At 41.7% G+C, this 27,696-nt stretch overlaps 3 protein-coding genes across 5 annotated transcripts; all 3 read right to left on the bottom strand.

Moving 5' to 3' along the window:
• Nucleotides 1-21: 21 nt before the first annotated feature.
• Nucleotides 22-4,844, bottom strand: hdhd2 (haloacid dehalogenase-like hydrolase domain containing 2). The gene is made up of 9 exons (XM_086187818.1): nucleotides 4,753-4,844; nucleotides 2,755-2,864; nucleotides 2,391-2,493; nucleotides 2,076-2,181; nucleotides 1,770-1,854; nucleotides 947-1,112; nucleotides 771-821; nucleotides 541-604; nucleotides 22-428 (listed from the first exon to the last, which is right to left on the bottom strand). Exons 2-9 carry the CDS (start codon nucleotides 2,853-2,855, stop codon nucleotides 325-327), a joined length of 780 nt encoding a protein of 259 aa, XP_086043944.1. The 5' UTR covers nucleotides 2,856-2,864; nucleotides 4,753-4,844; the 3' UTR covers nucleotides 22-324.
• Nucleotides 4,845-6,320: 1,476 nt separating this feature from the next.
• Nucleotides 6,321-7,811, bottom strand: ier3ip1 (immediate early response 3 interacting protein 1). The gene is made up of 3 exons (XM_086187501.1): nucleotides 7,643-7,811; nucleotides 7,338-7,439; nucleotides 6,321-7,008 (listed from the first exon to the last, which is right to left on the bottom strand). The coding sequence occupies exons 1-3, from the start codon at nucleotides 7,731-7,733 to the stop codon at nucleotides 6,953-6,955; spliced, it is 249 nt and encodes an 82-aa protein (XP_086043627.1). The 5' UTR covers nucleotides 7,734-7,811; the 3' UTR covers nucleotides 6,321-6,952.
• A 559-nt stretch (nucleotides 7,812-8,370) lies between these two features.
• skor2 (SKI family transcriptional corepressor 2) lies at nucleotides 8,371-21,113 on the bottom strand. Of its 3 annotated transcripts, none has more exons than XM_086187498.1 (9): nucleotides 20,437-21,113; nucleotides 15,960-17,943; nucleotides 15,132-15,192; nucleotides 14,393-14,470; nucleotides 12,076-12,141; nucleotides 11,401-11,499; nucleotides 11,136-11,203; nucleotides 9,936-9,999; nucleotides 8,371-9,678 (listed from the first exon to the last, which is right to left on the bottom strand). In XM_086187498.1, exons 2-8 carry the CDS (start codon nucleotides 17,919-17,921, stop codon nucleotides 9,943-9,945), a joined length of 2,391 nt encoding a protein of 796 aa, XP_086043624.1. In that variant the 5' UTR covers nucleotides 17,922-17,943; nucleotides 20,437-21,113; the 3' UTR covers nucleotides 8,371-9,678; nucleotides 9,936-9,942. The 3 variants fall into 3 exon arrangements, with proteins under 3 accessions (XP_086043624.1, XP_086043625.1, XP_086043623.1); XM_086187499.1 differs by lacking the exon at nucleotides 20,437-21,113 and adding an exon at nucleotides 20,025-20,135; XM_086187497.1 differs by lacking the exon at nucleotides 20,437-21,113 and adding an exon at nucleotides 19,855-20,066.
• Nucleotides 21,114-27,696: the final 6,583 nt, after the last annotated feature.

Here is a 27,696-nt window from a genome sequence, read left to right as displayed (position 1 = left end):
TATTTTTGGGTTTCTTTTCAAACATAAAATAGAGAATTACCAGCAGAATATTTTTATTCACATTTAAATTTGTACATGAGGGAAAAAAAACAAAACATTTATTTACATGATGGCAGCAGATGATTCCTTTAACTTTTCCACATTCTGGACTTGACAGGAGGAAACAGTTTCTGGGATTTTTTTGGGGGGAAATGTGAGGGGTGATGAGTGTGTGTGTGTGTGTGTGTGTGTGTGTGTTTAAACACCAAGATGGACAACTGATGATTCCAGAGTATTGTTCTTGTGCAGGATGAAGAGGGAACGACGTTCTAGAGCTCGCTGTTCTTATAGCAGGTTCTTCAGGATGTGTTCTACAGCGTCGGGGAAGGAGTCACATGTCAGGTGGGGGGGAGGGTTGATCTTGCACTCGTCTCCTGCTCTGTATTTACCTGGAAGATGAGACAAGAGAAGCTGCTGATGGTGTCATATCCCAGAGTCCCATGGGGCCATCAAAGAGGAAGAGGAGGAGGAAGCGGAAGGGAGTGACTAAAGTGATCTCACCAGTTCTGACCAGAATCCCCAACATTCCAGCGTTCTGAGCTCCTCCCACGTCGTCACGAGCGTCCTGTCGAAGACCGACTATTACTAACCTGTACACACATTGTTGGACTCTTGATCTATTGGAGCTGATGCAGATGTGTACTTCAGTACGGCTGTGTGAGTCGCTCCCATCTCAGTGTGTGCGAGTCTGAAGTTGATTTAATTACTTTGCTGTAAGAGAACACACTTACATCTCCTATCATGACGGCTTCGTTAGGGTGACATCCCAAATCAGAGAGAGCCTGTTCAACGAGAGAAATGAGACGAAAAAAAGAACATATCAATATATACAGTACACACGTGACCCTCCCACAGGTAAAAATAAATATTTGTTCGTGAAGAGAGACAACAAGAGAGACTGTGGAACCTGCGTGAAAAATGTCTTCTCAGGCTTCCCCACCACAGTGGCTTTGCAGTCTGTAGCGTACTCCAGCCCTGTGACGAAGGGCCCGGGGCCGAGGGCCAACCCATCCTTTCTTTTATAGTAGCGAGCCTTGTGGATGGCGATGAGAGGAGCACCATCCAGAATCATTCTGCAGATAAATAAATTTCAAAAACAGCAGGATAAGGAAGAAAAAACTACGACAGGAGGAGATGAGATCAACAAGTCATTTTGTGATACGTCACATAGAAAATGAGGATTGTTAAAGGAACACGCAAACGTTTTTATTGTCCAATTTCTCCAGTGCCAGAAAAAAGATAGATCCCTTTCTCTGTTTTGTGCTGCATTAGAGAACCGAGACCCACTGAGTACAGTTGACAGCTAGTTAGCTTAGCACAATGTATGGTAGTAGATGGGAAGTGTTAGCATAAATCTGTCTTGCCTGATCAGGCTTCAAATCAGTGGCTCCTCCTCTGTGTATTCTGGTCCACTTCCAGTTTTGGAACAGAAAGAGACGCTAACACCATTCATTGTGCTAAGCTAACTAGCGGTCAGCTGGTCACTCTGGATCTCAGCTTCCTACTGCAGCACAGAGGAGAGAGGAGGATCTATATTGACGTCTGGCTCTGTGAAGGATGGACAATAAGTGAATTTCCAAAAAGGTTGGTGCGTTTCTTTAAAGCAAAGCCAGACAAAAACAAGTCATCCGTCTAACCTGTCGGAAAACCTCAATGTCAAACTGATTAAAAATATATATATTTTTGTAAGGATTTTGCAATATAACTGCCTTCACAAATGGAGTTTTTACCTGAAAGCCTTGTTTAATGTTTGGTAGTTAAAGTGATCCGGAGCGAGACCGATAACAACGGCGTTCGGTTCAGACGTGTCAATACCTGCAAAATGGAAGAATACACTTTCCTTACTGCAGTGGTAGGAAACGGCAGTTTGAACCGATCTTTTTCTTCATCCATGAGGTCGTTAACTGAGCACCAACAGTTTCACAAGTGTAGGATTACATAAAAACTCTGTGGCCAAATTTCATCCAACTCAGTGCAGCGATGTAGCATGGGCCAATGTCTCACACACACACACACACACACACACACACACACACCAATGAAGTCCTCCAGAGCGCTGTCCTCCACGAGCAGCAGTGGTCGGTGTTGTTGCTGCTCTAACAGGCTCCTCGCTGCACTCAGAGATGTGAAGATCTCTTTATCCTGCAGGGTGACAATAATTTTCTAAATAAATTACAGTTTGGCCACCAGCGAGTAGGAATGCATTATAAAGCCTCCTCTACAATTTGAATTGTAAAAAATAAAACCACGCGCTGCATTATTGCCATTTCCTGGTTTTACGAGGACTAGCAAGATAGATTTAGAAGACCGGAATTATGGATTTATGAAATTATTACAGAAGTGTGCGTCACCTGGAGGTCAAAGTTGAGCCTTTGCAGTCGCTCAAATAAATTCCTCTTACTCTCTTTTGTTGTGTTGGTCACAAACTTGACAGCTACAGAAGCCTGACGTAACCTGGTGAAACAGAGAGGCAAACGTCCGGCGTTCAGAGGCAGAAGTGGGATGTAACGTTGAGAACTCTGTTTCTGTCCTGGGAAACTGGCCTGAGATAAAGAACTGTTGTGTTCACAGTGGACTAGAATGGGTCCTGTGAACCCACTACGAACTGTGGCCTTTTAGCAACTGCAGGCATTTTATGGTTCCCATAGTTTACTGAAGCCAGCTCCCTACTCTTGACCCTTGACCCCTCCCTCTGGTCTGGGGGCTGTGTCCCACCTGTTGAGGGCGTCCTGCGCCCCGGGTACAGCGGCGTCTTCTATATGAAGAGTTCCACTCAGGTCGATGAGAACGGCCTTCAGAACCCGTCGTCCTGCCATTCTGGAGACCTGCAGGGGAGAACGATGAACGTGAGGCAGCGGGAACGTTGTTAAGGGTCTTTTAGCCTTTATTTCTTTATTTTAATAGAATAATTCCCAGAAACGAGTTGAGGCTCTGAGTGATAATGACTGCTTGCTTTTTAATTGACAAACAGCTCATAAGAATAATCAGAAAAGTAGGGCTTGACAAAATATATCTGCTTCGATTTTCACCATTTGAATGGTTATTACTTTTTATTTAAGATCCTGTTGCCGATAGAATAAATTCATCTAAAAACGTACAAAAGCTGCTGTTTGATGTATTCATTTTAAATCTTAAATAAATGCTGAGAACTCTGCAGTTTTGTTCGGAGATTGTGTTGAAACGTTCTCCTGTGTTTAAATTTCATTTCAGCGTTATTGTGAATTTTCATACAATTGTTTTCATTTTAACTGCAAATGTGTATCCGTTCCAAATATTGGTGATTAGTCTCCTATTACTAAAGTATCAGCTGTAGGTATAAACACCCGCTGAAAAATAGCAGGTTTCACTCTCTTCATTTGTAAGAATGTGCTCGTCCTTTCATTTACTCTGACCGAACGTGAAATAACAGCTTAGATCCGGCGCTCTGCTAAAGCTGCTTGGCCTACAAGTCTCTGATTATGTTTTTAGAAACTGTAAATGGAGCTTTGCTCAGTTTAAAAAAGCTTACTTTTCCATATTATCATTTTATTCAAGATTATGTACTCATAATCATAACGGTAGTGGCAGAATTGAGCAGATTACTGTTTTGTTCAAACCTCCATCAGGACAAACAGAGGATTATTGACCCGTTTCTTCCCTCAATTGGTGGTTTTCTGCCTAGAATGCAGATTTGGGGATTTGGTTTGATTTTGGAATTTGACCATGTGATCCACTTTTATTTAGACATGCTTGGATTTCTGTCATGTAGTTATCAATCACATACTGCCAGCCTCTGGGTCATGGATCTATGATTTGTATTTAGCTTGGATCATAACGCAATAAGCTTACGTCTCTGTGGCGGAACTGAGGCTGGACAAGCGTTACATTTCTCAAAATATTAAAAATCTTTTTCAACTTCACTGAATTTAAAAACAAAGCAGTGCGTCCGTACCATTTGTTGAAGGAGGAGGAGGAGTTACCATGGGTCAAGTCACAAACAGTGTAAACTTAAATTTCAAATATTTATTATCTTTTTTTTTTTGTTCACATTTAACACAATTTTTGTTATTCTAATATGTTTTCCTATATATTCAAAAAAATCTGTTTTTTTAAGATGAAGGTGTTGTGAGTCTGATAATTTTTTTTCTCTTATTGTTAATCACAGTTATTTTCAGCTTGAGTTCAACAGAAGAGGAATGAGTAGGAACAGTTCCTGACCCTGATTTTGATTAAATATCCCCATATTTTTCTATTTATTGTCCTGTAGGAGAGAACAAGGTTATAAAACGCAGCAAATATTGTTAAATGTGCGACGTTTCGTTTTAAATTTAAAGTTAATGTTAATGGGAAAGTTCTATAATGGATGATAGCATCAACAAAGAGTTTCATTAATTGTTCTTAACACTCATCTTACCGCTGGCTCAAATACGTTATCACATATTACACAATTCCTTATGCCTAAGTTTGTTTAATGTTGATTTAACGGTGACTTTTTATACAATTCGTACATTTTTAGCCCACTTTACTGTGTAACTGACATTCCTACTGTGTGTGCTGTCAAATCCAATAGCATACAAAGCTAAAAACGGACAGCTGGTGGTTTTAGCTTCTGCACATGAAGCGACTTCCTCCATGATAACACAGATTAAACAGTTTTAATATTTTCATTGTAAAAACGGACCAATAACTGACAGAAGTGTGTGAGTTAACACAGTAGGCAAACAGCTAGCTAACCTTTAGCAGCAGCTTCTCCTATATCCTGTTGACGTCCTTCTTCTTCTTCGTGGATTTAAAGTTGGTTTCCAAGAGGACAATGCCGCCCCCTCCTGTTCTTTCAGGTATTTACAATCGAAGCACTCGCTTCGTTGACCATTGTTTCTATTTTTCTCTGCCAATTTCAAATCCATAATCAGTTAAGAGGGTTATCTTTAACCACCTAATCGCTCATTAGAATAATAAAAAGACATATGTGTCTCATTCCACTAACAACGAGCAGCTGTATCGCATTAGCGTGTCCTCTAGGCCATTCAGATTGATTTAATATGGTATTATCCAAGTGATCAAACCCTCCTGTCCCCATGATGCCAGTCAACACTGATCAAATCCTCTTTTCATGTTACTTCTATATTGTCCATCCATCCATTTTCTATACCGCTTATCCGTAATGGGGGGGGGGGGGGGGGTGGGCCGGAGCCTGTCCCAGCTGACATTGGGTGAGAGGCGGGGTTCACCCTGGACGAGTCTCCAGTCCATCTCAGGGCCATCAGGAGCAATTAGGGGTTCAATATTTTGCTTAAGGATACTTGGACATGGTCACCGGGGAGAAGTGAGGATCCAACTCAACCTCTGAGCCATGCTGCCCCACTTCTTTATTGTGAAAGTTTTTAGTTTGTTTGCATTAATATCTCGTGTTATAACTGTGGAAAACTGTGTTGAAGATCAAACCTGTAAACATCTTTGTCTGAGGGAAGTTTCTACATGAGCTCAGCTTTAAAATCAGTCCTTCCAACAACAGTTTGAGTGACCTTTGCTAGGATTTTACTTTCATTTTTATCGTTTTTGATGCTTTTTCAGTCCTCCAACTGTTCTTTCTGCACGTCTATGATTAATATCTGAATGCTTGACATGAACAATTAAGATTTTGCTTGATTTACAGCTTTTTTGGTGTCATTTAAAAACCTCAAAGGCATAGCTTTTTATTCAAATTAATGATTCAAAAACAATCTCATCTACATATTAATCTTTGAAATAAAAAGGTTCTAAAATTGTTTTCTAATATTTAAATGGGAAAACTTAGACTTTTTGAATTACATTAATTTTAAGAAGTGTTTCAAAGTCTCAAAAGGACAGACTAGGAATAGGAACAACTTTAAGTGTAAAGCAACTAAGCCATCAACCTTGTGATTTATTATTGACAACCGGGGAGCCAAACGGCACTCTGTGACCTGTGAGATGCGGCTGCACATCCACGCACACTCGCCTGTGATCACTTACAAATATTATCGGGAAGCCGAAGCTAAACTCGGACTGGTGACGGATCAAAGTGGCTTTACTGTGAAAATCCTCCTGATAAACATATGCTTCTAATTCCAGCCGATCCCACAGATTTAGGATGAGAAGTTGCGTTAATAAAAATGTTTGTGTAGCTCATCAGGGCAGGAAGTGGCGATAACTCACAACATATGGGGATTATTAATGGTGGTGGTGGTGGCGGCAGTGGACACATCATTTGTCAATATTTACACAGTAAAGGTAGAAAACTTTTCCCTTCTATTTTCACACTTTTGCCGACACACTTGCCAGAAGACAACACATAAAGCAGTTAAATAGATGACACGTTTATTTTAAGACCATGTGGAGTTCATTCAATACAAAGTTGTGTTTGGCATCAATATTTCACATTTACACTGTGTAGACAAGAAAGTCATAAGACATTTACTGGTCAGGAAGTACACAGCTTCCAAAAACAACCAGCTGAATTGATTTTTTTAGGTTTTCAATGTCATTTCTGTAATTTTTAGATTTGATTTTCCTGCTCAGTGGCCTAAATGGTTCTTGAGATTGATGCCAACTCCTCTACAGATTCCACATTTCCAGAAACACCAGTCAACATTAGCGGTTTGTTAGCAAGTTCTTTTTAGAGACGGTAAAATAAAATACATGACGCATACGAATATGAAATCCTTCAAACAGGCTGACAGCGAGCTGCTAAAAATATGTGATAAAATTAAAACAAACCAAAAAAAACCCTCTTTGGAGCACCAAACAAAGCCCCGATGAACAGAGAATTAAGCCAAAGTTAACAGCAACTAAAGCAGTGACAGATGTCTGCTGTCAGATGGAAAATGAGGTTCCGTGTGTGTGTGTGTGTGTGTGTGTGTGTTCCTTGGCTTGTGCGCCTGCTCCCAGGGTTTGATGAATCGACCGCTCGCCTTCAACCAAACAGCAACAACAGGACAATACAGGCTGAATTCACTATTATCAAAGGCACTGGGAACACAAGAGAGGAAAGACAAAAGAGAAATAAGATTCAACCACAAAATAAAGCAGAGTGCTGCTATTTATTTAAATGATATTGTTTTTAATCTAGGAGAAAAAATAACTGAATAAAACACTGATGCATGAAAGAGGCTTTACCTATTTTGGTCATATTCTATCTAATGACTCAGATGGGCCAGAACTCATTCCTCTTCTTACTCTCACCGATATTATTGTACTTACTGGCCCTACAATGACTTGGGTCAACTAAGTCATCAGCCCCGCTGAATATTTTAGACCGAAATTTATAAGAGATCAGGTTTTCATGACGTGGAACCAACCTCGCATGACAGTTCGGACCGAGCGGATGAGAGTGAGGACCTGGGCTTTGACTCCCGGGTCATCCCCAAAACCCCCGACTCCCTGGTCCACACCCCAGCCGACTGAAGAGAAACACACAACCAAAGGAGGATAAGAAATTGGAAACAGAGGGGGAAAGAGTATGAGCCTCCCATCTTTATTTCCATTTAAACAAGTTTAGGGTTTAAAAACAATCTTATTTAGCTCAACTGCTCGCAGCGCCTCAAGCTAACGCTAGCTAGCTGCTTGTGGCGAATATAAAACGTTCCGCGAATAGCACACTTACTCTTGCTGAGAAACCTCTCCTCATGCAACACGGCGATGGCGTTTGTGCAAAGAATTGCAGTCTGAATGAGCGAGTACAGAGTAAACGCCATGCTGGCAACTTCTTCTCCTCCTCCTCCTCCTCCTCCTTCTCCACTTTCCAGATGCGGATGCCGTAAACATGCACCGGTTGTCGTGAAACAGAAGTGAAGGAGTCGGTCAAGGTTCTCAGTTGTTCCGGTCGGCGTTGGACACTGGATTTCTTTTTCTAAATAACTTATAAATAATGACGCCTTTTTACAAAAGAAGTCCAGTTGCCTACGAATAACTCTTGGACAGAAGTGAAGGGGGTCCACCCGTCTTGCTGGAGCTCATGAATGAAAGGACGAACAGCTGTTTTAATATACTTCAGCTTGAAGAATGTTCGGAACATTATTTCATTTGGATTACTTGTGTATTTGTTGTGCTTTTCCCAGGTTTATTAACCAATTGTCACGTTTACAAAAAATTTTTTGGCCCTTTTTCCGCATTTATGTAATTTTTCGCAATATTCTCTTTTGACTCAATTCTTTTTGGGGGTTTTGTCGCTAATATGAGCTGCTTGGTTTGTGTGCCTTTTATTAATTTATTTTGAGTGAATTTACCCTTTAGTGTTTTATTTTTAAGATTTGTATTTCACTTTTAATACAGCGGTAACATGTTCTCCTGCCGTATTTTTTTAAATAAATAAATTAAATTTGAAAGCCGTTCATGAGTGATACCACTTTCTGGGTTATGTATAGACTTTTAATTTACACATAAATAGTAGAGAAACTACAAGAACATGTGGTATTTAAATACATCTGCATTAACAGTTTATACTCGTAACATTTTTCTCAGTAAATGACAACTTTAGCCATTCATTCACTTCATTCTATAAATAAGAGGGGCGAATTCTCATTTGAACTCTCTCTGACATACACGCCATCTTTACCATGTCTTTTTGTTCAACATTGCAATAAATAATATTCTCACAATCAGGGTCTTTGGCCCTAAAAGTCAAATAAACAGACAGACAAACACATATAGACAGACGGAGGGTTCAGTGTTCTCACTTGGGACATTTTGTACAGTTGGTTGAAGTATTTTACAGGTTAATATACAACAGAGACATTTCCGTTCCTTGCAGCCTGGACAATCTTTCAAAGACCAGAAAGGACACAAGAGTCCATTCACCATCTGCAGGCACTCCAAACACATGATAAAGGCAGACTCGGCAGCAGACCGTTACTGACATTCACCTTCGGGTGAAACTGAAGCTTTGAAGACGTTGGTGGGGAATAAAAAGAACCTTCGAGCTGCTTGTTGAAGAATGTTTTGTAACCACATAGATGCTGCGTCAAATGTTCACAGTAAATAAAGGTTGATATGTTTTTTCTTTTCTCTTTAGGGACCCTATTTGGGGAAACCACAGAAACAACGACAAGAACAACAGTAACAATCTTAGAGTGAGGACCGTCCTCATCGAGTCTGCTGTATTTACAGTTCAGCCAGCAGCAGTCAGAGTCATGAGCAGAAACATCCCATCTTACTGAATCGGACTCCTGGTCTGTCAACAGTTCGGTTGGTCTGAGGAAGAGTGAGTCCCTGGTGGTCTCCACAGAAGGAAGGTGGGGTCCCAGAGGGTTTGGCCCTGGTCGAGTGCAGCAGACGCCCGACGTCACCAGTTTGTGTCCCTCTTCAATTCAGTCAGTCTTAGGACATAAATCAGACCCGGAGAGCAGGACAAAGGCGGATGAAACTTTCACCAGCATGCTACCTCGCCAGTCCGAGCTGGTCCAGACAGAGGAGTTTAAGTTGTATTAACAGACGACCATCGTCCCAATGTTGCATCATATATGTCATATATAGAGAATGTCACACTCGTCAGTCTTTTTATATAAAAAGACTGACGAGTGTGACATTCTCTCTTTCGTTTGTCTTTAACATTTTTTGGGGGGATTGTTTTTGTTTCCTGGAATTGATGGCATGATCCGGGTGGCTGCCACCTCCTCCTAGATGAGATGTAGACGTCTCAGCCTGTGCAGACAATAATCAAACAAACATTAGTTCTTGTTCAGGGTTATAGAGACACTGAGGCTGTGCTGCTGTAATTAATGTGCTGCACATATAAGAAGAAATAGAAACAGCTGGACCAGCATCATGAAGTTACATGCAACCATCAGTTCCATTTGATCATATCCTTGTACACACACAGCTGAACCCACTGTGCTTCTTTCTAGTCAAAAACCCTCATGTGCCTGTGTTGATATATTCAATAACTGAAAGACTGTCACCTTGTCGCTACTTGTTAAGATGCGAGCTGATCTTCTCCTTTCTGATGATGTTTGCGTAGGGAATCTAAAAAAGAAGGAAAGTTTGAGGCAAGTTAGAACAATCCTGAAGTTTTGGAAGTCACTTTTTCTGTTTTGTGGTTTTACATGGTCTCCAAACAAGGGCATGTGCCTGAGAGCCGCGTGTTTCATAAAGTAAGTGTCTGAGTCTGCCTCGGTGCTCGTACAAAATCGCTCGCAATTAATGAAAGGTTAAGTTCAGATTGAAATAATAATATACAAACAGAATAATGATTAAACACAACCAACAAAAACACATTTCAAAATTAATCTTTTTTTTTTTTTTACTGTATGTTGGCTCTGCTCGCTGATTGTTAACGTTTATTGTTGTCAGGCCCCAATCAAGATCTGATCTAATCTCTCAGTTACACTGCCTGATTAAACAAAGATTAAATCCAATTTTTAAACTTTAAAATGAGAACATTAGAAATTCAGCTCAAGATGTGTTACTTTGCAGCAACATACGAAAAGGAAATCACTTGCTTGTGTGAGAGTGTCATTACTCAGATCCATCTGCTGCTTCTACAGACGTTTGTCAGTCGTGAACGTTTGGTGCTGATAAATGAGCCTGATTTCCCGCTCACTCGTGTGGCTTTGCGGTTACATGCGTGCTCTCTTCTTCTACGTGTGCTGGAATTGTGCTCATGTGCGCACAAGTGTGTACAGTTGCTGCAAGTGTCAGAAACAGAAGACGAATGCCGTCTGTCATCATGTCTGCCAGCTGCTCCGATGATTGATGCGCAACAAAACCCTCAGACGGCAGCGGAGGGACTTCTCACCCGTGAAAGACAAACTATGACTGGTTCTGTTATTTGGACACACAAATAAGCAGCAGCAGACGTGTCCAGTAAACTATTTCATTTCTTTTCTGTCTATAGAGGACAGAGTGTGTCTACCACACTCTAATAATAGCATTCTTATACTTCCTCTGCTGTTGTTGTGGTTCTTCCTCTCCTCAAACTGTTTAACTATATTGAAATGTTCATCATAATTAGATATAATATTTTTCCTCTGAATTTATACTGAGCAAATAGGGAGGCTTTTTAAATGCTTCCATCTCTAAAACGATGTTTTATTTGTCATTTATAGGCAGAAAAAGATATTTATTTTCCATCAGTCTTCTTGTATCATTAGTCCTCTTACCATCTGTAACTGCTGGACCATCTCCTCTCTGTAGGCGAGCTCTCGTTTCATCTGGTCTTGGAAATTATCTGAAATTATTGTAAAAATCTATGATTAGCCGCAGCAACATTATCATTTGAGTTGATGAGGGATGAAGACAAGTGGAAAATATGGGAAGGGGAAGGTAAGAGAGGGAAAGTAGGTAAAGGAAATTGGAGACAGAGAAGGAGAAGTTGCCCTTCAGACGATGAAAAGGAAAAGCAAGGTTAAGCATAAAGGAACTCACGAAAGACAGGAAATGGCGAGGTGCCCTTCAGAGCGTGAAACTCCTGCTCCAGTCTCCTCCGGAAGTCTATCTGCTCCAGGAGAACCTTCTGGAGCTCCTCTGGAGGAACAGGAAGGAGAACGAGGAGACAGAAAGGAGAGAATGCTACGGTTAAAACTCACTGAAATATATTTTCTTGTCAGAACATTATTTGAGCACAGTGGCACTCATTTCATACAGGAATAGTTTCTTGATAAAAAAAGAGTATTAAAAACAACAACAGAAAAATCAGAAAGGTTTTTAATCGCGGGCTGCACGGTGGTGCAGTGGTCAGCACTGTGGCCTCACACCAAGAAGGTTCCGGATCACAGGATCTTTCTGTGTGGAGTCTCCATGTTCTCCCTGTTCCTGTGTGGGTTCTCTCTGGTACTCCAGCTTCCTCCACAGTCCAAAGACATCAAGAGGGGACGAGGCTGATTGATACTCTAAATTGACTGTAGGTGTGACTGTGAGTGTGAATGGTTGTCTGTCTCTATGTGTTGGTCCTGTGATGGACTGGTGACCTGTCCAGGGTGAATCCCTGCCTCTCGCCTGAAGGCTGCTGGGATAGGCTCCAGCCCCCCCCCCCCCCCCCCCCACCCGCGACCCTTAACAGGATAAGAGGTAGAAAATGGATGGATTTGAATCCCTCTTTACCTTTCTCCATGTTTTCCACATCCTTCTTTAGCGGCACAGGAGAGGCAGCCTCCTGGTTCTGGTCACCTGATAAGATGAAGAGGATTTCACAATTGTCTCCTACATTCAAAGCTATTTTTTTACACATCACATTCTCTCCATATCCCACAACATCCTCTTTTTATTTGTATTGTCCCAAGCTACCCTCTGATCCACATGTCAACGTCCCCTCGGATAGCGCAGTGCTGTAATTCACTCTTAAACCTCTAGATGTCAGTGTAGGTTTGTGTTAGAATGCAGATGTTTTCTGCCTCCTTCTCACGCTCTGCTTGCAGCAAGATCATATTGCTTTCCATTAAGAAAAGAACATTACCTGCCTTCAGTAATGAGAATTAACTGATTTTGTAGCTCTTGACACAGAACTGAAAGTGGACTGTTGAAAAGTGCTCAATTCAAATGGTCAGTTTAAAAAACAAGAGGCGGTTAGAGAATTTGTGCAGTACTTCTGCATTAAAATGTCAATTTTAAGCTTCAGATGGTGGATTACTACAAGAATGAGTAAGATGTGACCAAACAGCTCAAGTCCATCAAAAACTTAAAAAACAAAAAAGCAGTCCCCACCACACCCAGCTAGTATTTTTTGGGTGAAATGTTTTTGACAAATGCTTGAGATTTTGTCGGCTGGTGCAAGAGGATTGAAAGAAGTCAGTTCACCTAAAACAATGATATAATCATGCAGTGCTTCATGATGGTGATAGTTTTTATTAAATTTCATTACAGCAGCAGACAAAAGTAGTTTCCTTTTCCTTTAGCAGGTTTCAAATTCACTAGAATAAAAGTATATTGTTTTTATGTGTGTGTGTATTGCTAAACTGACGTTGAGGCAGTGAAGGCGCTGAATGAAGCAATCCAGCACACTCGATATGTATATTCTCCTCCAGTCATTTCATACCCAGGCTTCTTAAGCCCTCCTATGCTCTTTTCTCTCATTTAGAGCAGCAAGAGTTCTCCTCGCCTCTCTTCTCTCCTTTCCTCTCCTCTCTCTGTCTCATTTGACAAGCAAATTTGCAGACAGTGCCCGAGGATAACAACCTCGTTTGACAGTCAATTAACCGTGAATAGTCAAAGCCAAAGCGGTTTGCATTACATAAATGGAAAATTAGATTATTTTTTCTCCCTAGAAACAGAGGGAGAGTTTAAAGACAGTGGAGGGGGGGTGGGGGTGGGGTGGGGGGTACTCGGAGGAATCAGGCCTTCTAATCACGTAGAGCTTCCCACCGCCCAGGGAGACGTTTGGCAATCAGGGGAAAGGTGGTCTCATTTAATTTGTTTCGTGTAATTTTTCGAAATACATTACACATTATGCACAGGGATCATTACGGTGTGTGTGTGTGTGTGTGTGTAGGGGTTGCGGGTGTGTGTGTGTGGGGGGGGGGGTTGTAGATATAAATGTTGGCACAGATGTCATAAAGCACTTTTAATGTCTTCCTGACAGATATAAAAAGGCAATAAGCTGTGATCTTTTTCAAACAGGAAAGGTTTTGTAGCACTGAGGAAGAGGGTAAAAAGGCAATTATGTCTGCGGCGATATTGGTCTAGGATGGAGACTGCCAGCGCTGCTGCTTATTTTTGAGCTGATGTGTTCTTGTTGAACTATAACGGCCCCCCTAAGAGTAACAGCCACGGCGACAACGCCGCTAAAGAGAGGAGCTTTGGCAGAGTGGCGGCACAAGCAGCTTTACACTGCTGTTTCATCTCTGTGTGTGTTTATATGAATCTCTTCACTCACTGTCAGGAGGAGCAGGAGGAGGAGGAGGAGACTGAGTTGATGAAGCTAAAGCCTGTCTGGCTGAGGGAGAAATGTCACCATAATTCATAAATTAAATCCTACATTTCCCAAGTGAGGTTTTTACAATTCATTTTCTTAAAAAATAATGTGTGTATTGAATTTCAACACTTTTTGGTGTAATCATATCTCATTTTATAGCTACATAATAGGAATTAAATTATGAAATAGTCACAGTTTTGTAGTTTGCAGTTGAGATTATTGTCATAAATTGTTAAAAAAAAATCTGTTTATTGATTCAGAAAATTAGCATTGCTTCTATTCAATTTAGTTTTTTAAATTTATTATAAAATTATTTTTTATGTTTATAGAGTAAGAATTAATAGTATGAATATTTTAAAATCTTAGTTTATTTCCTATTAAATGAAATAATCTGAACTCTAATGAAGATCCCAGATTTGCTCTCTTAAGAGTTTTCTATTGTTTTGATTTTTTTCATGAGCTCAATTGTATTTGTGTGTTTGTGTGTGACCCTTTGGAGAACATTCGTACCTGAGCTCTCCCTCCAGTAGTCCGGCGCCGATATCTCACTCTCTGCTACAAAGAAACTATTCTGCTCCTTGTTTTCATCTGAGAGAAAATGAGACAGAAAGAGACAAAGCGAAAGAGATGGGGGGGGGGGGGATATTCAGTAAGGCCCATTGGCTGAGCTGGTTATCCATACACATGAAGATAACCCAGTGTGTGTGTGAGTGTGTGTGAGTGTGCGTGTGTGTTTGTGTGGTCCACGTGGCCATGCAAGGGTAGGTGTGTGTTTGCATGAGGCAGACATCTTCCTCAGTGAAAGGGTCAGAGTGGGAGATGAGAGCAGCAAATGAAACATCACAGGGAACATGAGCCTCGCAAGGACCGCGAGACACATAAAACCACTCAGTCAGACACTAAATGAAACAAAGACGCTGTAATACAACTGAGGAAAAAGTGTGTAACAGTTTGGAGAAAGAAGATGGCGTAATGCTACTCGGTGACAAAAAAAAAAAAAAAACACTTGATGAAACAAAGTTATTGTAAAGTATCGGCACTGAAAGAGGAATTAATAAGAGGTTGTATTCCAAATACTGAGAGTGTTTTGGAGTTTTTAAAGTATGCCATATATAAATACCTCATTTGTGTAAGCAATCATGTCAAACTAATTTGATTTTATTCTTTTATTTAATCGTTCATCGAGTGTTCAGTCTGCTCTTGCGTGTATCAGGAATGACATAGAGGAGAGTGAAACGTCAGCGCTCACCAGCATTGTTGGACTCTTTGGTTACGTATGCAGGAAGTCCTTCATCTTTGTTTTTGTCAACCTGGAAATCACATGAATTTGGTTAGTATGTCATTTACAAGTCAACGTGTCATCATCTCATATGTGCTATTTTTACCTACACAAAGGAGATCATATTTTCTTTGCTGTTTGTCTGTTAGCAGGACTATGCAAAAACTATAATGCCAATCATCCCAAAACTCTGAACATGGACGAAGGAGGAACCCACAGGGACAGACCTGTTTAACGTTACAAAAAATGACATTTTTTTTTTACAAAGGCTTTGGCTGAGGTTGCCTTCGCGGTGGTGTGTGCTCTTGAGTCCCGTCTTATCTGGAGAGTAAACTTCAACTAGTTACCTATCAAATGCAGAGTGCATGTTTGGCTGTCTTAATTTTAAATTATCTGGTGACACATTTCTCTCTCTTTGCATCTCTGAAATCAATAACATTTGTACTGCGGCACTCACTGGGATATTTTTCTAGTTTAAAAGAAAACAAACGTGTGCATAACTCTGCCTCAGTGGCTCCCTCCTCCTCCTCCTCTCACAGAGGCCAGGTTAATGTAGGCGTCGACAGGTTAAAGATTAGAGTTGCCCTAACAGGCTGGGGTTACAGAGGGAGAACAAACACACTGTGGCTATTAAACAATCCACGCCAGGTCCTATTAGCTGGGATCAGAGTGGGGTGACTGTTTTAATTTCTACAGGGAGAAACAAGCCTATCAATCTGCTTATGCAGATCACATCACTGCCTGGCTGCAGCACCATTTAAATAATAATTAGCTAATGTGGCCTGAGGGGATATTTACGTTTTTGTAAGATGGGTCCTCTCTGTGGGGTGGGGTGGAACTGGAAAGAGGCAGGCTGGCAGGAGGAGAGGAAGGCAGGCTGGGGGACTCCCGCTGGATGGGGTCCGAGGAGGAGGGAGTGGAAGCGCTGGGATACACTGCGCCACTCCTTCTCTCCTTCCCTCTTTCCTCTCCGGCACTGTCGCTCAGCGCAGGTAGATACAGGTTGGTTTGTGGCGGCCTGCTTGTAAAGCCGCCCTCCTCCTCCTCATCCTCCTGCTTGGATGACTCCACATCTACCTCTCCATCCTCCTCGCTCTCCCCTCCCTCTGCTTCTCCATCGCCTCCACTTTCACTCCCGTAACTGCAGCTGCTGCTGGGTGACAGCCGCTGGTGACGATCAGACCCAGGAACCATGACCCCCAGCTCTTCATCTGTTGTGACTCCTCCACCATTACTGTGGAGTTTAGCGATGCTCTCTGCATCCTTGATGACGGGGCGGAAGGCAGAGCCGTAGCTCGGCTTCCTGGTTTGGAGTGTTGGCGTGTCCAGGAGTTTGAGCCAGCCCTCTGAAGTCACAGGGCGAAAGTCAGGGGTCACCATCGTGCACTCAGGGTCGAACAGACCAGATCGAGCGGTGGGGGCCCCGTTTCCGGGCGCCATGGTTGTGCTGACACCATTTGCAGTGCCAGCTCCAGGCTCACTGGGGTCAGATAGATCCAGGAAAGCCTGCCTGAGAGAGGGGTTGTCTGTCAGGGAGGAGAGGGCGCTGGGCTGGGGTTGGAGGTAGGTGGGGACAGGGATTCCACCTGCTGCTCTCGGTGGCCAAAACATGCAGAAAGGGGGATAAAAAGTGTCTTTACGGCCAGGCCATAAAAGTCCTGACAACCCTGCCCCTTTATGTCCAGCTGAAACATCACTGTCCTCTTTTTTCTGCTGGCAGAGGCCAAACGCTGGGAAGGGGTACGGTGAGGGGAACAGCGATGTGGGAGGGAACTTTTGCAGCATACCAAAGCCTTTGCTTGGGACGGGGATGACGGGGTAACTACGGGTGGTCTTACGAGGAGACAAACCATCTCCGTCCAGATCCTCTTCATCTTCAAAGTGGGCTCTTTTCTGAGCCCCCAGGTCAGCGCCCATCATGTGAGGTACCGGGAGTGTCTTCATAGGACCCATAGAAGGACACTGGGCTGCAGAGGGCAGCGCTCTCTTCCGGCTGCCTCCATTGAACATCGCCTTGACATCTTCCCACGCATAAACCAACTCATCAGGTGGATGCTTGTCAGAGAGTTTGAGGTGTCGCCGCCAGGAGTTAAAGTTAGCGGCGTCGGGCTGGGTGTATTTGGCATCAGGTGTACGGTGGGAATGAAAAATGAACTTATTTGGGGAGAAGTACATGTTGCAGAAGGAGCACTTGATGCACTTGGCCCGGGAGCTGTTATAACGTGCTGGGATGAAGTTACCACGGCAACCCCAGGCGCACTCATGACTCACATCAAAGGCAAAGTTGTCGGGCAATTTTGGTGGCATGTTCTCACCCAAGAAGGACTTGCAGAGGCGCTCGGCTTCACGCTTGGTAATCATACCACAGCGGCGTGATGAGATGGGCATGGCACCAGCACGGCGGAGGATCTCCAACTGAACTGGAGTGCACTGGACACAGGTGATGCCCAGCGCCACGCGCCGGTTATGGATTTCATTGTAGCTGTAGTTTTTGAGGAGTGTGTTGGAGATCTGGGCCAGGCAAAGTCTCTCAGTGTTATCAATGACCAGCGATACGATGGGAACGCCGTACAGGATGACCTGACCGACCTGATTGGGCTTCAGAGGCGAAGAGGACGACGACGGAGAGGGAGAAGCTAAGGAAGAGGAAGAGGAGTGGAGATGGGTGGGTCTGGGTGGAGTCAGACGTTCCTGCTGGTAAGGGCCTGTTGAGCTTGTCATAATGATGTCATTAGCGCTGGAGAGATGGGTCTTATCCATACTGGGAGGATATTAGAATGGCCTGCATGGAAACATAGACAGAATGAAAGAAAGAAAGAAATGAGAGAAAAATGAACTTGTGTTGATGCTGCAGAAATGTTAGAAATTATCATAAAAATATGAAGTTTACACTCACATGCCCTCGCCCTCTGTATCAATATCAAATGGCTGAATAATCTTTATGAAACACACTAATTCCACCATAATGTGGATAGAAAAATATTGAGCATATTGTAATATATTCTGAATTAAATGAAAATGAATTGAATTGATTACCAATTTACTGATGAGTTCCAAGAGTTTTAAACAACTAGCTGCATTGGGAAATATTTCAAAATATATCATGAAAGAAAAAGTTAAAGTTGTTCTCTCAAAAATGGATACGAATTGCTCTTACAAAATATTGCGAGCACAAATAATTTTGAACTAAATTATAATACCATCAAACATCAGAGCTTAAATGAAACACAGGTAAAACAAAATATTGAAAATACCTCAAACAAAATGCATTTTTTTTTACATTTGACAGTCTAAATATAAAGTACTGACATTTTACAATGTACTCTCTAACTCGTAGCCCTTATAAGGAGTGTGTGTGTGTGTGTGTGTGTGTGTGTGTATGTGTGTGTGTGTGTGTGTGTGTGTGATTTTGCGTGAATGTGTGTGACTGACTGACATGAATCATAACGCAGTTGCAAAATAATTATTCAAGAAATACAAGACTCCCTTAAACACATATTAATGGTTATATTTTGTACTGGGAATGTTTAAACTATACATTAAAAAATGTGTAACTGAACTTTAAATCAGAAACAAAGACAAAAGTATTAAGCTTTGATTTTTTTTATAACACTGCAATCTTGTTCTGTTTTCATCTCATAAAAAAGCTGAGCTCTAAAATCATTAAAAAAAACAGTACATTAAGATAGAGAGTCAAAAGGTATTCTTTATATTTCTAAAATTCGAGAAATACTTTAATTGAGCTCATTGCTGGTGATTTAACGTGATGATAAACTATTTATCTGTGTGAAATCTGCAAGTGTTTTTTTTTTGGATACATTTATAATGCAGCTTATCAGCTTATTTTACGTGCAAATATAACGTGACGTTTTGCACGTTTTATATCATGCATTTCCCACTTTTTTTTGCACCTTTTAGGATGTAACAATAGTGAAACTTTATTATTTTACCAATTTAGGAACGCACGTAATTCTGAAACATTTAAACGAAGAGAGTTGGCCCACGGCTTTCCGTTGTTAAAAAAGGCCCTTTTTTTACTGAATAAATTGCATTTAAGATGTATTATTCGGGGATGGTTTGAAAATACTTGGACCCTATTATTTTACCATGATATTAAAATATGACACGGCATTACCGGATGGACTTATTGAACCCACTTAAGAGGAAGCTAGAAGATGAAATGATATCGGTTTGACTTCATTTTGAACAATTTATTTCTGCGCCACTCTAAAGGCCGAGCCCCAAAATCATCAGAGGCCAATTAAGCAGTAACTCGAGGGTTCGGATTTCGCTTTTAAATCCACGTTTCAACCTGTCGAACACTGATCATCTGTGTCGATTCTGATCGGTTCCAAGTTTTACTCCTGGCGAACAAACCGTGGCCTCACATATGAAGTAGCCTGGTATTTAACTTATCTAGGCTACGGGACATTTTTTTTACACCTAAAATAAACGATAAGAGCTCATCAAGGGTCTGTTGATTGGTGAAACAACAAGTAAAACTGTGATTAAAAACGAAAAATACAAGGCTTTACAATTTTGGACGTATGACGGCTGAAAAAGCAACGGAATGTCGGCTTCATTCGCGCATTCTCTCCAGGCTCTGTATTTAATCGTGTCACACTCACAATTTTCGTTTAATTGCACTTGTGTCCCTGCATTTTTGCACATTACACACCCGGAATCTCCTTACCTCCGAGAGTAGTAATCCCCAAAACGGTGTTTAAAAAATATCCCCTTCACGTACAAACTCGCTTCATCCTAAACAGCGTGAAAAACTTTTTTTTTTCTCTTTTAAATCAAGTAAATGAACAAATTTTCCGGGTATCCGATAACCGCATGCAGTTGGTCCCGGCTTTTTACCTCCAACTCCAGCTGTACTGTACCCCTGCTCGTGAGGTGTGAGTAAACTGCAACGCTCGCGCCGGCTTTATTCGCGCTTCAGATGTACCACGCGCCGTCCTAATCTCTCTCTCTCTCTCTCTCTCTCTCTCTCTCTCTCTCTCTCTCTCTCTCTCTCGCTCTCTCTGTCGCGCGCGCACCTGCTTTGAGTTTGATTGGCGTGTGGCGCGAGCTCAGCCCACCAGCCGGGAGACACGTGCGCCTTCACATTCAAAGAGTCTCGCTCTCCTTCACGCGCCGGGACTGCTCCGTCTACAGCCCAAACGGCTGTCACTCAAAGTGACACGCGAGCCACGGCTACTGAACACACACACTAAAACGACGATAAAAACCGAAGTGACCATTTTAGAGACCCGACCTGTAATATACTTACGTGATTGGGACTTTTCATACACACACAACCGAATTGTCGTGAAGCAAAGTGGCTAGCATAGCAAACGTGGCCGTTGAAGACTCGGGAGTAAAAGTTAAGCTAGCAGGAGCTGGGCGGCTAAGCTACTGAATAAATGAATAAATGTAACGAGGAAGGCTGAGACAGCAGGGGGGAGACGCCGGGAGGGTGTGACTGTTGTAGCCGAAGCCCACACTCAACACCAGGGAGGCTCCTCCAAAGAAGTTGTTCCCCGGAGATGGAGCCAACAGCAGGAGGATAGCGCAGCTCCTAAGGTGGGCCTCGGAGATGGAGGCTGGATCCACCTCTTCAGCCGGAGACTGCTGCTCCTTTACTCCCACCTTTAAACATTCGTAGCCAAATTACAAATCTGAAAGAGCTACAATGAAGACAGTGACCCGGATGTTACAGCGCCATGAAGCGTCTGCTGGGGAGGGAGAGGAGGGACGTTTCTATCAAGCCGGTGCTGCTTTCAGGCCCGATTCACGCAGCTGTAGACGTCAGCCTGGAATGGAGAGGAGCAGAACACGCAAACTGTTACGAGAATTTGTCACGACTGTTGTGACAGAGACTCTTTATAACGCCTCCTGGACAAGTTGTGATTTCATGTTTATCGTGTTCTTTAAATAGGAACCTGCGGCGGCCCCCCTCACTGCTCCTAAAACATTTCCATACTCATCCAGTTTGTCATTAGGGCTCATTTTCAAACACTGCTGCCTGCTCACAAACTCAAAAACAAGTTCATTAAACGAGATGTATTTAGAATTTTTATAATATCTATTTAATTTTAAACGTTGTGTTTGTGTGTCCGGGCAGTTGACAGAGGTTAAAGATGCAGGTGGGTCCGTCCCTCTCTCCATACACCACCACAGAATGAGCCTTCACCCCCGGTCTCGTGTGTGTGTGTGTGTGTGTGTGCGCAACAGAAGAGCACGAGACCCATCTGCTCCATTTCAAACCAATTTACCGTGTCTCCGCGTGCGCGCGCGCGCGCGCGCTGTTGTCTCGCGGACAGGAGGAGCTGCCGCGAGCTATAGTTTACGCACTGACGTCACAATAGAGAAGCAGTATTAGCATACAAAATCCAAGCTAGCGCGCTAATCACAAACCACGGAAAAAAAACACGTCCGTCGCTATGATAAAGAGTTAATATTTATCAAACGTGGCAAGAAAGTCTTTATTTTGTTAAATGTGGTATATATCTTAATTATTTATGTCATTAATGCTGTTGGCTCTCCCGCTCCCTACTGAAGTTTAGGTTTGTAACAATTCTCCTGTTCCTTTTTTTTAATATAAAAATCCTAATAATTAAAGGAACTGTGAATGAGCAAAATGACATGTTATCAGAGCATGACTAAACACACGAAGCAGGAAAAAGGCTTATTGGAATACAATAGCGCTATTAGCCCCTTCGGAATACATTTCACTCTTTTCATAATGCATTAGCCGCTCGCCCTACTGAGAAATTAATCATGCGTTTAAAAAAGAGCTGCAGCGCGACCTCGGAGGGTCAAACTCAGGCAGGAAGAGAGAGGGAGCTCCAAACATAATAAATTAAGAGCTACAACACTAAGTGAGCTTCAGACATTTAACATCAAATCTGTCAATAAATGAAACACGCCCCAGGTGAGAGATTACCATATTGAAATGCCGCCCCCCTCTCCAGAACACTGCCTGAAACACCACACAGCATCCATTTATTCCTCTTATAAAGGAATTAATTTAATTTTTAAGATTTAATCAGGTTTGATACGTTGTTGTTGTTTTTTTTAAATTTTTTTTTATCCTCACTCAAAATGATCGAGTATTTTTTTATTTATTTAAAATGAACCACACAAAAACTACCGTTTCGCCGCGCAGCGACTCCGGGCTCAAGCTCTTAATTGTGGATTTAAAGGATGTAGGCTACAATGCGCCGCTCCCGTGTTAATCCTTACTTAATGCTGCACGTCTTTTACTGAATGGAAGTGCATTACAATTAACACACGTCTTAAGTACATTGGAGGATCGTCACAACGCGGGGTGTAACTCCCCTTCTGGATCTGTGTTGATTGTAGTTTTAAAAGTAAAATAATACACATGATATTAAGTTGTTGAAGTTTATGTAATTGTTCTTCATATGAGTTGCACCAGTACACTTTGAGTCTTTATTTGTCATCGCGTCTCTATTTCCCAGTGTTCCCATGAACTAGACAGAGCCGCAGCCGTGTGAAGGAGGCTGTCCCCGGGTTGGTTATAGATGTGGGCTCGCCTAAGGCGCTTGTACCAATTAACACAGCACACCGACCACTAAAGATCCCCATATTTCATCCAAGATCTGGAACATTAGTCACGAGTGAATTATTAAAAAATGTTCATCTTGGGGAAAAAAAATATGTTTTTTTTTCCTTGTAAAATATTAATATTATTGGCCCTACAGTTGTTTTTATTTGTGTATTAACGTTGTTTTAATGTTTTCATTTTTGTGTGTGTGTGCGTGCGTGCGCGCGCGTGTGTGTGTGAAAGTAACCCACCAACATTTCTGGAGTAATATTTAATTTGACTATAATGTAATCAAGACAAGCTACAAATACTTATTTTTCTAATCTGCCTAATACACAGCAGGGCTAATTATTTTTTTGTTGGTTGCTCTTTCCTGTTAAAATATGCATGAAAGAATTCCATGCGTTATGTAAGCCTATTCAAATCATACAAGATAGGAGAGACAATAAAGTCAGGAAACAAATTTGAAGAAAGTAATTGCAACAACTGGCTACGTTAAAAAAACAATGAATAGAAACTTTAAAAAAAAGGACCTTCCAAAAGGAACTGACATCAATATGTTTTAAAAAAAAATGTTAGAAATACAGTCATTGGAGTCAGAATTGAGTACCAAGTTTAGAAGCCCTGGAGCTTCTGTTCAAGACAGATTGACTGCAGGTTAATGAGAGGAGGTTCTCCTCGCTCCAGCATGTTGATTAGAGATCTTGCTAAAAACCTGTCAGCGCCAAAATGAAGAAATCACAAATCCTTACCTTTGTTACAGTAACACGCACAGCCAGTAATGTAGACGGTGTGTAACTCATTGTAATTCGTGTCTTTATTTACAATGTTTGGTGTTTAAACACACGACATGGATGTGCACAGATGAGTACACACTTTACAATTTAATAAAATATTTCCATATTTATACGACTTAATCTTGACAACGTGGCATCACCAGTTTATATTGGCTCCATAACACTCAATAATAGGGTTTTAAGATCCTTATGGAATCTGTGTGTTTCCCGTTACCACTTAGTATTCATGCGTGTTTACTGCTTTCATGTTTCTGGAGCATTCGTGGTTTTAGTTCTTGAGGAATTTTGTGAAAGACTAGATAAAGATCCGGATCATTCCGAGCTGTTGGGGAGATGCTGATTTACTTACTGAATGGTTCATAATTAAAGGCTTGCTAAACTTTTAATGACCCCTGAACGCAAGCAAACTTGTGGAAGTTATTCTAAGTGGAATGAGTAATGAGACTTTAACAGTGAACACTGAGCTGAAGCCAATTAGCTGCAGTGCAGACAGACTGCTGGGCGCTACTGCATTTTAAAGGCGAGCAGAGAGCCTCCAAGGTCAGAGGGGGTGGAGTGTGTATGAGGGAGTGTGACAGCATTTAACATGTCTGACAGCATTGTTTAGAAAACCCATCCCCATTGGTACGGTATAATATAATGTATATTTATTATATAATATAAGAAAGTTACACGATGAAGGAACTGACAACCTGCCACTGAGTATATGGCGTTAAAGTGACACTTCACCAACAAAGACATTATCCGTTTATCAGTTTCTCACTGCTAGATATCTTGAATTCATGGATAAGTTTTTACATCCCATAAGACTTCTGATTGAATCCTGAAACCAGAAGAGTCGAGTTACAATGAAGCTAATGGAGATCGAAACCTAACAACAAACCTATTGTCTTCCTTCTGGTCGGTTCTGCACTCTCCTGCTGGACGCTCACATGGTGGGTAGCATAACTGTAAATGTTCCCTTGAGGACTTTTTCACCAGTTCACCAAATATACACTGCACTGTACGGCCCCTCCTGTTCTATTGCCTGATACGTTCTCATGGCTCAACAGGGGAACAATAGAGGGTTCTGGTAATATTTAATGGATGATTATCGGAGTTGAAGTTCTTTTAAGTGGATGTAATTTGATGGAATAATGTGGGAACATTCCAAATGTTCAGGAAACTTTTAGAGTAGGATGTTTCCTTTATGCTACATTCCAAGAGCACCTGCAGAACCTTTAAGAGACAAACCCATAATGTGTTGTTGGGGTTTACACACAATCTTGCATCCTGTTCCCAAAAACATTAGCATGATTTTTATGAGACAATGAATTGACATGAGGCCTAGGGGGACCTTCCTGAATACATTCCACTAAAACATTCCCTAAATGTCACAGAACATCCTGAATGTTCTCAGAAGTCCACCAACCAATGTTTTCCCAACCTTAAAGAAATCAACATCGTGAACTTTTCAACATCTTTTACACCTGCAGACATTCTCGGATGGAGTCAGAGTTCACGTTATGATAGTCTATCGGTTAGTGACGATGTCACTGAACATGTCAGTCTTTGACTTTCAAAGCACTGAGTTTGAGATGTCAATAATATCTTAATTAAAGAAAAAAAATCAGTGAAACCTGTTTATTTGATTTGAACTGATTTGTTTCACCCAAACGAACAGAACCATATTTGTTTGTAGCTGATTGGTAAATGAGCCAGAGCTTTGCAGATTCCCCATAGAGAAGAACATACAATCTCCCAAGCCCATTACAGACACTGGCTTCAAAAGTTGCTTGATATGGAAATCCTTTAATGTATTTTTGGAGTCAGAAATATTAGATTGTACAATTCTGTTGTGACACTTCCTTGTTTTTCTCAATTGTTATATGCAGGTCTAATTATTATTTTCAGTATTAAACAGCCCTAAACATAACTTTTTTGGATCAGGTTTGTAAAGATATGAAAAAAAGAGAGAGGCATCTTCAGCGAGCGATACACTGTATAAGACTATTATCCCTTTTTCAGGAGAATCATTCAGTTCTCCGCGGGGTGTCAAAGCGACACATCGCGGCGGGGAGAAGATAACTAACCGAGATGATCTCACAGTATCACGGCTTAATTTTCTTTACTGGGGAATATTTGATGGTAATGTAACTTAAATAGGCCATTGTGGAGCGAACGGCATCGTTTTATATGGGACATAAAATCATGGAAACTCACCAAAAAGGAAGATTGGCACTTAGGCCTGCAGAAGGCATTAAAATGGATTCTGAATGAATTACCACAAATGTTGTCCCATAAGGCCTGTACTGTATGTTTGTAACAGTGTGTGTGTGTGTGTGTGTGTGTGTTTGTGTATGTGTTTGTGAAAAAGAGAGACAGAGAATGGAAGAGAGCGAGAGCTTGTTAGCTTGTTTCTTGTCAAAATCTTCACCGTTATTAACATTATACTCCTATCAGATGAGCTAAATTCCTAAATGTTATGACTGCATTTGGAAAGATATACCATCTGTTAAGTGGTTAATGTCATTAATGGAAAAGTCTTTAACATTTTGTTTGTGTGTGTGTGTGTGTGTGTGTGTGTGTGTGTGTGTGTGTGTGTGTGTGTGTGTGTGTGTGTGTGTGTGTGTGTGTGTGTGACAGAGAGAGAGAGAGAGAGAATCTTTGCACATCAGGCCTCTTTTCACCTCTAGATTGTCAAAGAATGAAAAGCATGGGACTTTCCTCAAAGGAAAAAACAACCAAATAGGTTGTAAATACAAGCTTCCCAAATCCATCTATAGTTAAGTAAATATATTTAAAGTAGGAAATTATTGTTAAATTAACAGAATGATGACATAGGGAGGAGGCTGTGGTAGACTGATATTTGCTCAGATTTTAATTTTTCCATGTGTGAATAGGATTATCTAAAAATTAAGAGGTGGATTTTCTGCAAATTGATGGAGGAGTGTCATTCAGTCCAAGGAAGAACCCCTTAGATTTTGGGTCAAATTAGTAATAGCGCCACCTGGTGACAACAGAAAGTTCCATGTTACATAAAACTTTGATGTAGTTCCCTTGGGTTGATCAAATTTGGACAGAAACGCCTTAAAAACTTGGTCATGAGTTATTTTGAAGACTACAGGCCTTATTTGAAGCAAGCTGGCGCTCAGTCAAGCACAAGTGCCATCGTGAGTTTCAAGTCGCTGCATATGATGTTTTCATGCCATGCGCTCTTTAACTAGCACCTGAGGTTGCCCTCTGACAGGTGCATGAGTATGCTAATGAGGTGAGGTTCAGCGCGACTATGGCATTTTGCTAGTTGTGGACATCAGAAAATGTTTGCGCCATAGACCAAGAAGAGGCTGGTGTTTGTTCAGTGGTGTTACGTGTGAAGTGCTGCTTAAAGGGCCCATCAACCAGATGAACAGATGCAAGTGGTTCTATTGATGTGCGACAATGTGGGAACACTGACCGCCACCACCTCCCAGACCTGCTTCACCTCCTCTGGCTTCACTGAATACCTGCTGCTCCCGTATATAAACACTAGACGTGCTCTCACACCTTCGCTTGGTGCAGGAGGAGGTGTGTTTCTCAGGGAAGTGCTCACTTTTCTTGAGTTGAAATGCGTGCGCCAATGAAATAGTAACACGCCAAGTCTTGGGATGCCCCCCCTCCCAGGATGTAAAGGGAATGACACAAGGTACTCTGATTGGTTTGACTGATGTCACACCTGAAACCCACCCATGAATAATTAGGTGTCTAATGCCTGCCTGTTTGCACTGTGCTGTGGTTTGTGCTCTGAAAATGGCCTTTGTGGAGGTGCGCTTCCTGAATGCCCTCTAGTTTCCTTTCATTTTTTTTTGAATGTTGCATATTTCATCTTTTTTATTCATTTTAACAATGGCCTTAAATTCTTTACAAATGATCTGTTTAATTTAGACAAGGCAGTCAAAGAGAACTGGCCTCCAACGCATTATCAGCCCCACAAGTAACAGCTTTGGGACATTTGACATCTACAGCATACACTGAAATTCTAGCGAACGTACTCGTGGCAACAGTTGGTCGACGATCTCCTGTGAGATTTATCAGTTTTGTGTGGGGAAAAAAGATTCCGACCTCAACTCCTGTCAACATGTGATAATCGCAGACAGGCTTTATCCCTCACTGATGCTGGTGAAAAACTGCCGGAGTGTAAATCAATGCAGGTGCCAAAATCTTG

This window comes from Aulostomus chinensis, chromosome 19 (assembly GCF_037954235.1).
Source record: "Aulostomus chinensis isolate RoL2024-O1b breed Wild chromosome 19, RoL_Achi_v1.0, whole genome shotgun sequence".
Taxonomy (NCBI): domain Eukaryota; kingdom Metazoa; phylum Chordata; class Actinopteri; order Syngnathiformes; family Aulostomidae; genus Aulostomus; species Aulostomus chinensis.
Note: the sequence above shows the minus strand (reverse complement) of the source record. Positions and strands in the feature narration are given on the sequence as shown.

Bases quoted from the DNA above. Each gene is read 5' to 3' on its own strand.
- hdhd2 (XM_086187818.1), bottom strand. From the start codon at position 2,855: ATGGCAGGACGACGGGTTCTGAAGGCCGTTCTCATCGACCTGAGTGGA. The intron at 1,113-1,769 runs GTAAAAACTCCA...ATTTATCTGCAG, and splicing joins ACATTAAACAAGGCTTTCAG to AATGATTCTGGATGGTGCTC. The intron at 822-946 runs GTTCCACAGTCT...CTCGTTGAACAG, and splicing joins AGAAGACATTTTTCACGCAG to GCTCTCTCTGATTTGGGATG.
- ier3ip1 (XM_086187501.1), bottom strand. From the start codon at position 7,733: ATGGCGTTTACTCTGTACTCGCTCATTCAGACTGCAATTCTTTGCACA. The intron at 7,440-7,642 runs GTAAGTGTGCTA...GTTTCTCTTCAG, and splicing joins GGAGAGGTTTCTCAGCAAGA to TCGGCTGGGGTGTGGACCAG. The intron at 7,009-7,337 runs GTTGGTTCCACG...TTGTGTTCCCAG, and splicing joins GGTCCGAACTGTCATGCGAG to TGCCTTTGATAATAGTGAAT.
- skor2 (XM_086187498.1), bottom strand. From the start codon at position 17,921: ATGGATAAGACCCATCTCTCCAGCGCTAATGACATCATTATGACAAGC. The intron at 15,193-15,959 runs GTAAATATCCCC...TGTGATTTCCAG, and splicing joins AGGACCCATCTTACAAAAAC to GTTGACAAAAACAAAGATGA. The intron at 11,500-12,075 runs GTAAAGAGGGAT...CTGTTCCTCCAG, and splicing joins TGTGGAAAACATGGAGAAAG to AGGAGCTCCAGAAGGTTCTC.